The sequence below is a fragment of the Pseudorca crassidens genome, chromosome 16 (genome assembly GCF_039906515.1).
Source record: "Pseudorca crassidens isolate mPseCra1 chromosome 16, mPseCra1.hap1, whole genome shotgun sequence".
NCBI classification, from domain to species: domain Eukaryota; kingdom Metazoa; phylum Chordata; class Mammalia; order Artiodactyla; family Delphinidae; genus Pseudorca; species Pseudorca crassidens.
In genome coordinates this window covers 30973731-30987167 of record NC_090311.1, presented here as the reverse complement: position 1 = coordinate 30987167, position 13437 = coordinate 30973731, and the positions used below count along the sequence as shown (strand labels likewise).

At 44.3% G+C, this 13437-nt stretch overlaps 1 protein-coding gene and 1 long non-coding RNA gene across 4 annotated transcripts in view; both read right to left on the bottom strand.

Moving 5' to 3' along the window:
• PIK3AP1 (phosphoinositide-3-kinase adaptor protein 1) overlaps window positions 1–7226 on the bottom strand; it is a 114890-nt gene extending 107664 nt beyond the window's left edge. The window contains exon 1 of one of the 2 annotated variants that reach the window (XM_067709851.1): window positions 7145–7226. Coding sequence is in view for 1 of the 2 variants with exons in the window: in XM_067709850.1 (XP_067565951.1) it covers window positions 6237–6249 (13 nt within the window). In the remaining variant the exon portion in view is untranslated. Of the gene's footprint in view, window positions 1–6236; window positions 6354–7144 lie in introns of those variants that run through there. The other variant, XM_067709850.1, reaches the window with a different exon arrangement.
• A 2114-nt stretch (window positions 7227–9340) lies between these two features.
• Window positions 9341–13437, bottom strand: part of LOC137208427 (uncharacterized) — a 112180-nt gene continuing 108083 nt past the window's right edge. For both annotated transcript variants that reach the window (XR_010935628.1, XR_010935629.1), the window contains one exon: window positions 9341–9472. This is a non-coding gene — a long non-coding RNA (uncharacterized lncRNA). The remainder of the gene's footprint in view (window positions 9473–13437) is intronic.

Genomic DNA, 13437 nt, shown 5'->3' with positions numbered 1-13437 from the left:
CATGTTGACCTACACAATACCATTTATAAGGTGCTTCTCGCCATATATGGTCTGTCACATAGGCTTTCTTCTTCCTCTAATAAAGCACAAGTGCCAGAAACAGAGTCCAAAGCCTCAGAGAAGTGCTGAATTAAAAAGGTCTTTTGGGGATCACTTGGCCCAAACTCCTCATTTACAGATAAAAGAAATACTTCATCTGGGAAGATAAAGGAATTTGCTTAAATTCACACTCAGCAAATTAGTGCAGAGCCAGGACTGAAACTCAGGTTGTCCCCTGGTTCCTTATCCAGTCCTCTTGCCAATCTACCTGCTGCCTCCCATCAGGAATCCTGTCAAGAATCTTATGAGCAATAACTCTTATCTTCCCATTATCAAAGTTCAAAGATGCCTTGGCTCTTATAACGGTTACCACTGTTGTGGGTCCTCATCTCCCACTAATTCAATGAATTATTCTAAGGGATTTGGAAGGGGTGAGCGCAGAGAAGTAGCCATACATCTACAATGCAATAGGGATCCTTCCTCCCACTTAGAGAAGGAAGCTTGGAATTTTGTCAAACGGGAGTCATCTAAGTTGTGGATTATCACAATTACATGCCATCCGTGGGCCACATTTAGCTGAATGGTTCCTGGCCAAAAGGTCAGAGGCAGGAGTGGGGCAAGACCTGAGCTTCTCAGTTCTGAAAACATCATGAAAGGAACCCCCTTTCCTGCCCCCATCCATCACCATATTCAAAGTTAAAACAATGACATATAAAATGTAAACTCAACACAGTTCTGATATCCCCCAGGATGACAGTACCAAATCTTTTAAAACAGTAAATAAAACAAAACTGTGGAGTTTCTCTCTTTTTGGAGTCCCTAATTCAGTACTAATATAAGACGCGATAGGCTTCCAGTAGGCTTCTGTTAACAGCACATTGCAATATCTGCTGCTCATTAAAGACCTCTAGTCATCAAGGAAAATTTAAAGGTTAATAATAGGGGAAACCAGGTGTGCAATATATGAGAATTCTCTGTATTACCTTCCCAATTTTTCTTTAAATCTAAAACTTCTAAAATAAAAGTTTAAAAATACAATTTAAATCAAACGCGCTTAAGGGTTTAACCTCTTCGAAATGGAAAAACCTATTTAAAATGTCTAATTCTTGAGGTTCCAGTGTTAAATTCAACCCCCCTTTGAGCAAAAGTACAGGCATACCTCAGAGATATTGCAGGTTCGGTTCCAGACAACCCCAGCAAAGTGAATATCACTAAAAAGCAAGTCACCCAAATTTTCAGGTTTCCGGGTGCATATAAAAGTTATGTTTACACTATACTGTAGTCTATTAACTGTGTGAGAGCACTATGTCTTAAAAAAAAATTGTACATACCTTAATTAAAAAACACTTTATTGCTAAAAAATGCTAACCACCATCTGAGCCTTCAGCAAGTCATAACCCTTCTGCAATAGTCAAAAGTCACTGATCACAAATCACCATAACAAATATAATAATAATGGAAAAGTCTGAAATATTGCAAGAATTACCAAAATGTGACACAGAGACAGGAAGTGAGGAAATGCTGTTGGAAAAATGGCACCAATAGACTTCCTCGATGAAGGGTTGCCACAAGCCTTCAATTTGTAAAAAATGTGGTATCTGCAAAGCGCAATAAAGCCAAGTGCAATAAAACGAGGTGTGCCAGTACTTGAGAAGGAAGTGGTTAGTACCTCAGACTAGTTAACATCACAACCTACTTGGTCACCAACTCAAGGTGTGACTTCAGACCAATATACTATATCTAAACAAATTTTTCCTCAATGTAAATGAGGACAACAAAATCTATCACCTTCCTGAACTTTGCTCTGCTGCTGAAACTGAAAGCTGGGCAAGTTGTAGAAAAGTCCAAAGTGTCAGTTAAAGTCCCTCCACAACCTTCTGGGTAACAACACAGGACTAAATGCTTTGTCGGGGACTCTCTCTCATATGTGGGAACACCCCTTTCTTCAAGGAGAATTCCCTTCCTTTAACCATAAGTCACTTCTTCACGTGTGCCAAATCATTCTTCCCACTGTTGTTTGTTTGTTTATTTAGAGAAATGAAGTACATGAATCAACAGGGAGTCCATAACTCCTAGACAGAAATAAGGGTCTCTGTCCTTGTCGAGCTTAAAGACCGGGTTTGGCTATAGAAGGAGAAAGGAATGGATAACAGTAGAAGCAGGAGCTGGCTGGTGGCAACAGGGAGTGATAGTGGTGGTAAGAAACACAGTGACCAAAAGAGAAGTTCCTTTAAAAGATTCAAAATCCACCTGAGAAGAGAACCGAGAAGAAGAGCTTGGGAGCTTCTCAATCTACCCAGCCCAGACCACTTTTCAGTTTGGCACTCCGTTCATCCATCCTGGAGCCCGTGTTTGAATCTGGGCACCGTACTGAAGAGGGGTGTGAGATAGGGAAGGTGACTTGGATAGGGAGAGATCTGGAAACAATTAATGTGAGGAGCTTCCAGACTCCGAAGGTTTCAAGTTTAGAGACTTGGCAGGAGTATTGAGGAACCTCAAAGATCACATGGAAGTTAAGATGACAAAAAATTAAAGGTCCCTTCAAGCCCTTTCATCCTAATAAATCCAGGAATGGTAGAAGGATCTGGAGATAAGAGAAGCTTTGGAGAAAGCGGGCAGAAAAAGGTATGAGAGCTTTCTTCAAATACCTGGAGGCTGACACGTGGAGGAAAGGATTCTGGTTTTCACTCAACCAGGCTTGGCCACTTGGGAAAATCACTTATGGCTTCTCTCTCTTCTCTCTCAAGAGTAAATACAAGAGACGTCATCAGGAACCTAGAGACTATTCCAGGATAGGCTGATTCCATTTCATTTTACCTTGCTTCCCAAGTTCTTTCAAAGACAGGGAGCCAAGATTCTCCTTGATTTCCACAAGCAAATACGCCTTTCAAAAAACAAAAGACTAATGCTTACCCTTCAGTGGAAGGGAACTTGAACCCTGAAAACTTTATGCTACAAAAGAAGTTAGTCACATACTATATGATCCCATTTATATGAAAGTCCAGAGTAGGGACATCCACAGAGACAGAAAGTAGAACTTAGGGCTAGGGAGAAGGAGGGAACAAGGGGGTGATGGCTAAAGCACACGGAGTTTCTTTTTGAGGTGATGAAAGTGTTCTAAAATTGACTGTGATGATGGTTGCACATATCTGTGAGGATACTAAAACCCATTGAATTGTATACTTTAATGGATGAATTGTATGGTATGCGAAATACATCTCAATAAAACTATTTAAAAGAAGATGAGGGCTTCCCTGGCGGCACAGTGGTTGAGAGTCTGCCTGCCGATGCAGGGGATACGGTTTTGTGCCCTGGTCCGGGAAGATCCCACATGCCGTGGAGCGGCTGGGCCCATGGGCCATGGCCGCTGAACCTGTGCGTCCGGAGCCTGTGCTCTGCAACGGGAGAGGCCACAGCAGTGAGAGGCCCGCGTACCGCAAAAAAAAAAAAAAAAAAGATGAAGGAGGGGAAGGAGGGAGAGGGGAAGGGGAGGGGAGGGGAGGGGAAGGGGTGGGGGAGGGGGAGGGGAGGGGAGGGGAGGGGAAGGGGTGGGGGAGGGGGAGGGGAGGGGAGGGGAGGGGAGGGGAGGGGAGGGGAGGGGAGGGGAGGGGAGGGGAGGGAAAAAAGAGGCAAAGGAAGAGAAGAGGAAAACCACAAAGAAGAGTGGCCTGGATGACTCCAGAGCCTACAGCATTTTGGCAAGAGATGCTCTCACCACTGTCACCACTGTGACCTGCCACCGTGGGTCCTGGTACTTCCAGACCTCAGGGAGTCCCGGGGACTCCAGAGGCCCAACTCCCACTTGCAGCCCCTGGAGTGGCCACTCACCACAGAGGACATTTATGTCAAGCAGGTTTGACAGCTCTAACCCATTACAGACATCTGCAAAGCCACTACAGAGCCCATAAAGAGCCCCAGGTTTGGCCACCAGGCATGAGTTCCCTTCTGAATAGGAGCACACCCTTCTAGCCCCTTTGGCCACGCCCACTGGGGGGGCGATGCACATAGGACACTGGACCAGGGTGGTTTTCTCTGCCCCCTCTGCCCAAAGTATGCTGTTTCCTGGACTTAACAGCCCAGGGCCTGTTCCTAGGAAGGGGAGGAGGTGGGAGCTTCACTGACGTTATCTCCTACTTCTCCCCAATCACCCACCTACTGTGGCCACTGTGGCCTGCTCCCCGTTCCATAAATACATCACGTGCACCCATTTATTGTTCCCCTGACTAGAGCACTCTTCCCCGACATGATTCCTCCCCCGCCCTCCTTCAGGTCTTTGCTCAATGCCCCTTTCTCTGTGAGGCCTAATCTGGCTGCCTCCTTTAAAAGTATAACCCCAACCCACTTTACCCCTCTACTGTTTTTCCACTGCACTTATCATATCATGTACTTTCCTTATTAACTGTATTGCCTGCCTTCCCCCACTGCTGCATAAGCTCCATGGGGTCATGGCTTATGTCTGTTTTACTTACTAAATATACACCTGACACCTAGAACTGTGACTGTATTTGGTTTGTTTCTGCTTTTTAATTTATTTATTTTTGGCTCCATCGGGTCTTCGTTGCCGTGTGCGGGCTTTCTCTAGTTGCGGCGAGCGGGGGCTACTCTCAGTTCCGGTGTGTGGGCTTCTCATTGCGGTGGCTTCTCTTGTTGCGGAGCACGAGCTCTAGGCACGCGGGCTTCAGTACTTGTGGCACGCAGGCTCAGTAGTTGTGGCTCGCGGGCTCTAGAGCGCAGGCTCAGTAGTTGTGGCGCTCGGGCTTAGTTGCTCCGTGGCATGTGGGATCTTCCCGAATCAGGGCTCAAACCCGTGTTCCCTGCACTGGCAGGCAGATTCTTAACCACTGCGCCACCAGGGAAGCCCTGCATTTGTTGAATGAATTGATTCCCTCTAGATAACTCTGCATTGGCTTCCGAATGGAATGTGTGGACTATGAACCTACTATTACCTTATTCACAGTACAGGTTCTTCTAACCTCCAGAGCCCAGCTAGAGAGCCAGGAGGCTAAGGTTAGCTACCTTCCCACTTCCCGTAAATAATGAGCCTGCGTCACCAAATCTAACAACTGTCTCCACTGGCCTTTCCTTCCAAAGCACCATTAGAAGGCTCAGGGGATCTGGGGAGAGCTGGCTCTTCATTCTAGCATCTGCCCACAATTTCTCCAAGAACAGCACCTTCTCCTAGCCAACTATATTTTATTTTTCAAGAAGCTTTTACATCCTGTTTCCACATGTTATCTCTACTATAACATCCTAAGATGGGATGGGGAAATACAAGTAAACCCATTTGCAAACATGGTAACTCTAATCTTCTCATCTAGTAATTCCCTGTATACTTATTGCTTGCCTTCACAGACTATAAACTCCTTGAGAGCACAGATTAGGGTGTCCTGATCACCACTGAGGATATATTTAGGTGTACATTGTCTATTAAATTGTATAGTTAGTGCTCATTAATTGTCTCTATTCTCATCATCATTGCCGTGTTTGTCCTGTATCTCAGTGAGTGAGTGACTTGCCAAGTGTACACGCCCATGAACCAGAAGGGAACCCAGGGCTAATGGGAAGAGACTCTTGGCACCTTTCAATGGGTCGGTTACCCAGTCACCTCCACCTCTCCCCAGTTCCCAAAGTTCTGCAAAGGACATAAGAAAAGTAAAGCTAAAGAATGGTGTTCCTAGAGTCCTATGGAAATTCTAGACAAAAACAAAGCCCAGGAGGGTAGAGGAAGCGGGCATAGGAAGGTGGCCCAAGGGCCCATCTCCAACCTCGGACTGTCTGAGCTCCCCCTATTGGCCCGATGGGACCCGAAGAGAAGCATTTCACCGGCCGAGAGGTAAGTCGGCTCTCCACCTACTTTAAACTTGACTCTCGGCTCACAGAGTTAGTACAACAGGGAGATCGACCCTCAGAAGCTCGGGCCAGTGCTGGAGGGAGAAAAGAAGACTTAGAAGACGGGGGACAGGGGAAGGTCGGGCAGGGGCTGAAGAAAATCGCGCAACAGGCTGGGAAGGGAAACGTGAGAAAGTTGGGGTGGGAAGTTTGCGACAAGGAACAGAGAAAAGAACAGAAAGAACTCTGATGCTACGCCGAGGAAGCAGCCGGATTCGAAAGGGTACAGCGTACGGCAAGAGGCGGCGGGCGAGAGGGCGCGCGGAGGGGAGGCTGAGGAGAGGCTGAGGAGAGCCCGGCCTACGCACCTGAGGCTGCCATGCCGCCGGCCGCAGTCCTCCGTGCCCGGCTCGCTACGCGCGGGGCCCGGGGCCGGAGCGGGCCCGGCGGCGTCCCTGGCGCGGAACGGGAGGGGCGCCCGGCTCCGCGCAGCACCAGCCGCCGCTCTGGCGCTTCCTCCCGCCGGGCAGCGAGGACTTGCCGCGAGGGCGTGTCCACAGGGCCCGCCCCGCCGGCGGGGCTCAGCCCGCGGCACCTGCACCCCAGGCCGTTGGGGAGGGGAAGTGAGAACACCGCCCCCCCCCCGCGCCCCGCCGCCGTCCGGCCGTCGGCCAGCTCCCCGCGCGGCCCCCACTCCCCCCATCGCTCACTCAGAGTAGGTAGGAAGCAGGGGTCTTCGTGTGTCCACTCCTCGTGAAAACAGCCGGATGGGCCACCAAAGGGCAGCCTGAGGTAGAGGGAGCGTTGAGAGAGGAAGGAGGGAGAAGGGTTAGCTGGCGGGCCTCTGTGACCTGGGGCGGGGGCTGAGCACAGCTGGCCAAGCCATCTCCCCATCTCCTGGGGCTTTCTCCCTGAGCCGCTGCCCCGGCAGGAAAGGGAGGGGGCAGGAAGGGGAAGAGGCACCTTCCCTGGCACCTGGCCCTGGGTGCTTGGCGTTGCCCTTGATTACCCTCCAGTGACCTGCCTGAATTCCCTGGACCTGGTCTCCTGGTGGCACATGAACGTTAATGATAATCTCTTATGATAAATGCATGGTATAGTTATCATTGCTTTTTATGCCTTTGAGGTAGCACCTATCACTGTCTTCAAGTTAGCGCTGAAGAAACAAACCAAATCCCTTGCTCAGACTTCCACAGAGAAGTGGAACCTCCCCGAGGTTCCATACCACGCCTGTCTGAGTCCATAGCTAGAGGTCTCCCTTAACCCTCGCACTCACCTGCCGGCTTCTTGTCCTTCTCCCTTTGCTGCTCCTCTAATGGATCTGAATAGCTCTGTGACCTTGGAATCCTCCACGATGCAGGTCCAGGGGATGGGTCCAGAGAGCAGAGATGACGGAAAGATAGGGTTCCAGGGCAGGTGGAAAGGAATGAAATATATTTTAAAATGGAAATATCAGGGTTCAGGCCGACAACTAGTTTTCTACTGTTGCCATAACAAAAATTACTACAAAACTTAGTGGCCTAAAATAACACAAATTTCTCTCACTGTTCTGTATTTCAGAAGTCAACATGAGTCACACTGGGCTAAAATCAAGGTGTCGTCATGGTTTGGTTCCTTTCTGGAGGCTCTAGAAGAGGATCCATTTCCTTGCCTTTTTCAGCTTCTAGAGAAAATTACACACATTTCTTGATTCATGCCCCACCTCCATGTTCAAAGCCAGCAACATAACATCTTTCTGACCCTGCTTCCCTCATCAGATCTCTCTCTGACTGTCTCCTCTGCCTTCCACTTTTAAAGGCTCTAGTGATTACATTGGTCCCACACAGATGATCCAGGAAAGCCTCTTTAAGTTCAGCTGACTAGCAATCTTAATATCACCTACAACCTTAGTTCTTCTTTGCTGTGTAACAACGTATTCACAGGATCTAGGGGGTTAGGATGTGGACATCTTTGGAGGGGGCATTACTCTGCCTACCACAGACCTGGAATTCTGAAATAGGAGATGAGCCTGCTACCTACTCTACCTTATACCTGTTCTCCATGTTCAGGATTTCTCTGGCCTCCACACCAGGTTAGCCATACCTGCTACCCACCCCCAGCCCCCTATCAATGCACTGTCACAGCCCTATACTATTCTTTAATAGAACTTATATTGATAGTTTTCTGCAATTACAAGTAGCTTCGCAGACAAAACCTAGAAGCCTAGCCCTCTTGCAAGCTTCCTTCCCTACCTACCAAAAGGGCCACTCCCCATAAAGTTTCTGCCACTTGTCTCCTCGGGCCATTTTGAGCAATGGCAGTGCCCATTTCCAGGCTGGACTTCAGGTTCAGAGAAACGAAATGCTGGGCATCTGCTATGTGGCCAACTCTGCTCAGAGTGCTGTCACTTATTCAGCTTTCATGAATCTTTACCTGAAACCTGTGAGGTAGGCATATTATTATGATCCCATTTTACAGGGGAAGAAACTAAGTCTCCAAAAAGGTAATTTGCGTGATCCATGGTCACTTATTTAGTAAGTGTCAAAGCTAGATTTTGAATTCAAATCCATGTGCTACACAAGAGCTGACCCTCTTGTCGTGCGTTGTGATTCAGAAGCCACACCAGCTATTCCGTGCCAATTCCATGATCTCCAAACCAAAAGTGACCTTAGTAACAGGAAAAAGGAGTGTTGTAGAGATTGCTGGTTGCACACCCAATATCTGTTGTCCTTAGTAACAAAATCACAATTTTATCTGGAGGCAGCAATGTGCCCCACTAAAAGATTCCACTCCCCAGCCTCTGTTGCGACAAGATGCTGAGATGAGGAGGAGGTTGACAAGATGTAACTGGAAGTCATTAGCTGGGCATCCAAAAAAACGTTCTCTACGGTGCTTAATTCTGCTGCCAGATATCCCTTTTGCCTTTCTCTCTCTCTTTTAATGCCTTCTTGGAATGTGAATGGATGGCTGGAGATTCAACAGCCTTCTTAGATTTTGAGGTGACCTCGTGAATGGAAGCCACACAGTAAGGACAGTAGAGAACAAAGATGGGCAGAATCTAGTTCCCTACTGACCATGGAGCTTCCATATGAAATCCAGGGTTCCCATATTCGAATTCTTTTACATGAAAGAGAAATAAACACATCTCTGTCTTGCTAGAGCCATGGTTATTTGTGTATTCTGCTATATGTAACCAAACCTAATTCTTTACTGATATGGGAATTGAAGCTAACATTTATTGAGCATCAACTATAATTCATGAATTTTCTTATGCTATCTCAGTTTAATCCTCACAATAATTCTGAATCATAGGTGTTATCTCCACTTCAGAGATAAAGAAACTAAGATTCAAAGATGTTAGTTTTTTCAGGGTCATTCAATAGTTAGTATAACTATGATTCAAACCCAACTCAGTCTAAACCCAATGTCCATGGTCTTTCCATGGCACAATGACATAACGGATGACTTCGGAGAGTAAATTAAAACTACTTACTGAGGATACTTGGGTGCTCTCAAGTGAGGGGTCCCCCTTGAGTCCTTGGCACTTCAAATCTCACACAGATGGTGCCTTCACTTGTGCATGAAAGCATATCTTGCACGTTTTCTACTTCTTCCTTCTGAGGTGCTGAAGCAGAAAGTTTAGGCAGCTGTGATAAAAAGTTTAGGACTTGGTCTCATACACTCTTAGAATGTTAAGGCTGGAAAAGACCTTAAGAGGTCATTATTGGACCCATGTGGAACCTAAGGCCAAGAGAGGCAAAGTGACCTTTCTAATATCATACATGGAGTTGGAGGCAGAACCAGGATTAGAATTCTAGTCTTGATTCCTAGTCTGGTGGTTTTTAGCTATATCTTATTTTTTTTCCCCTATTAGTGAAAGAAAGCAACTGTAGAAAATTCTTTCCTTAATCTGATGTTTCAATTTTGTAGTTCTTTCCCATAAATCTACCATAAGCTCCTAGACAGTTAAATCAACCTCGAATGCCTCAGATAAGCCCCACTTGGTCATGATGTATCATCATTTTTATATGTTGCCAATTTACTAATATTTTGTTAAGGATTTTTGCATCTGTGTTCATGGGGCATACTGGTCTATAATTTTCTTTTTTGTAATGTCTTTATTAATTTTTAGTATCAGGGTTAATCTGGCCTCATAAAACAAGTTTGGAAGTATTCCTTTCCCCTCTATTTTCTAATAGAGAACAACTGGTATTATTTCTTTCTTAAATGTTTAATAGAATTAGCCACTAAAACTATCCAAGCCTAAATTTTCTTATGTCAGGTTTAGCTAGCCAGTTCAATTTCCTCAAAAGACATAGGGCTATTCATGTTTCACATTTCCTCTTGTCCAGTATTGGTAAATTGTATTTTTCAAGGAATTTGTCCATTTAAGTTTTAAAAATTTATAGATATGAAGTCACTCATATTTCCTTATTACCCTTTTAATGTCTGTAGGATTTGTAATGATAGCCCCTCTATTTTATTGGTCTTTCCAAAGAACCAGCTTTCGCTTTTAATTTTTCTGTCATTTGTTTTCTACTTCATGGTTTGGGCTCTTTATTATTTCCTTCCTCCTATTTACCTTGGGTTCCCTTTGCTCTTATCTAGTTTCCTAAGGTTGAACATTTGGCCATCTTTTTTTTCTGGAGTCACTATTTGTTTTTTACATCTTTATTAGAGTATAACTGCTTTACAATGTTGTGTTTGTTTCTGCCACACAACAAAGTGAATCAGCTACTTGTATATGTATATCCCCACATCCCCTCCCTCTTGCGCTTCCCTCCCACCCTCCCTATCCCACCCCTCTAGGTGGTCACAAAACACTGAGCTGATCTCCCTGTGCTATGTGGCTGCTTCCCACTAGCTATATATTTTACATTTGGTGGCGTATATATGTCCATGCCACGCTCTTACTTCGTCCCAGCTTACCCTTCCCCCCCCATGTCCTCAAGTCCATTCTCTACATCTGCATCTTTATTCCTGTCCTGTCCCTAGGTTCTTCAGAACCTTTTTTTTTTTTTTTTTAGATTCCATATATATGTGTTAGCACACGGTATTTGTTTCTCTCTTTCTGACTTACTTCACTCTGTATGACAGACTCTAGGTCCATCCACCTCACTACAAATAACTCAATTTCATTTCTTTTTATACCTGAGGGGTATATATATGTGCCACATCTTCTTTATCCATTCATCTGTTGATGGACATTTAGGTTGCTTCCATGACCTGACTATGTGGTACATGTCTCTTTTTGAATTATGGTTTTCTCAGGGTATATGCCCAGTAGTGTGATTGGTGGGTCATACGGTAGTTCTATTTTTAGTTTTTTAAGGAACCGCCATACTGTTTTCCATAGTGGCTGTATCAATTTACATTCCCACCAACAGTGCAAGAGGGTTCCCCTTTCTCCACACCCTCTCCAGTATTTATTGTTTGCAGATTTTTTGATGATGGCCATTGTGACTGGGGTGAGATGATATCTCATTGTAGTTTTGATTTGCATTTCTCTAACGATTAATGATGTTGAGCATTCTTTCATGTGTTTGTTGGCAATCTGTATATGTTCTTTGGAGAAATATCTGTTTAGGTCTTCTGCCCATTTTTGAATTGGGTTGTTTGTTTTTTTGATATTGGGTTGCATGAGCTGCTTGTATATTTTGGAGATTAATCCCTTGTCAGTTGCTTCATTTGCAAATATTTTCTCCCATTCTGAGGGCTGTCTTTTTGTCTTGTTTATGGTTTCCTTTGCTGTGCAAAAGCTTTTAAGTTTCATTAGGTCCCATTTGTTTATTTTTGTTTTTATTTCCATTACTCTAGGAGGTGGATCAAAAAGGATCTTGCTGTGATTTATGTCATAGAGTGTTCTGCCTATGTTTTCCTCTAAGAGTTTTATACTGTCTGGCCTTACATTTAGGTCTTTAATCCAGTTTGAGTTTATTTTTGTTAGGAGGTGTTCTAATTTCATTCTTTTACATGTAGTTGTCCAGTTTTCCCAGCACCACTTGTTGAAGAGGCTGTCTTTTCTCCATTGTATATTCTTGCCTCCTTTGTCAAAGATAAGGTTACCATATGTGCATGGGTTTATCTCTGGACTTTCTATCCTGTTCCATTGATCTATATGTCTGTTTTTGTGCCAGTACCATACTGTCTTGATTGCTGTAGCTTTGTAGTACAGTCTGAAGTCAAGGAGCCTGATGACTCCAACTCCGTTTTTCTTTCTCAAGATAGCTTTGGCTATTCAGGGTTTTTTGTGTTTCCATACAAATTGTAAAATTTTTTGTTCTAGTTCTGAGGAAAATGCCATTGGTAGTTTGATAGGGATTGCATCGAATCTGTACATTGTTTTGGATAGTACAGCCATTTTCACAATGTTGATTCTTCCAATCCAAGAACATGGTATATCTCTCCTTGGTTTGTATCGTCTTTGATTTCTTTCATCAGGGTCTCATAATTTTCTGCATTCAGGTCTTTTGTCTCCTTAGGTAGGTTTATTCCTAGGTGTTTTATTCTTTTGCCTGGAATGGTAAATGGGAGTGTTTCCTTAATTTCTCTTTCAGATTTTTTGTTTTTAGTGTATGGGAATGCAAGAGATTTCTGTGCATTAATTTTGTATCCTGCTACTTTACCAAATTCATTGATTAGCTCTAGTAGCTTTCTAGTAACATCTTAAGGATTCTCTACGTAGAGTACCATGTCATCTGCAAACACTGATAATTTTACTTCTTTTTTTCTGATTTGAATTCCTTTTATTTCCTTTTCTTCTCTGATTGCAGTGGCTAAAACTTCCAAATCTATGTTGAATAATAGTGGTGAGAGTGGGCACCCTTGTCTTGTTCCTGATCTTAGAGGAAATGCTTTCAGTTTTTCACCATTGAGAATGATGTTGGCTATGGGTTTGTCATATATGGCCTTTATTATGTTGAGGTAAGTTCCCTCTATGACCACTTTCTGCCAGGTTTTTATCATAAATGGGTCTTGAATTTTGTTGAAATCTTTTTCTGCATCTATTGAGATTATCATATGGTTTTTATCCTTCAATTTGTTAATATGGTGTATCACGCTGATTGATTTGGGTATATTGAAGAATCCTTGCATTTCTGGGATAAACCCCACTTGATCATGGTGTATGATCCTTTTAATGTGCTGTTGGATTCTGTTTGCTAGTATTTTGTTGAGGATTTTTGCATCTGTGTTCATCAGTGATATTGGCCTGTAGTTTTCTTTTTTTGTGACATCTTTGTATGGTTTTGGTATCAGGATGATGGTTGCCTTGTAGAATGAGTTTGGGAGTGTCCTCCCTCTGCTATATTTTGGAAGAGTTGGAGAAGGATAGGTGTTAGCTCTTCTCTAAATGTTTGATAGAATTCGCCTGTGAAGCCATCTGGTCCTGGGCTTTTGTTTGTTGGAAGATTTTTAATCACAGTTTCAATTTCAGTGCTTGTGATTGGTCTGTTCATATTTTCCATTTCTTCCTGGTTCACTCTCAGAAGGTTGTGCTTCTGTAGGAATTTGTCCATTTCTTCCAGGTTGTCCATTTGATTGGCATATAGTTGCTTGTAGTAATCTCTCAGGATCCTTTCTATTTCTGCA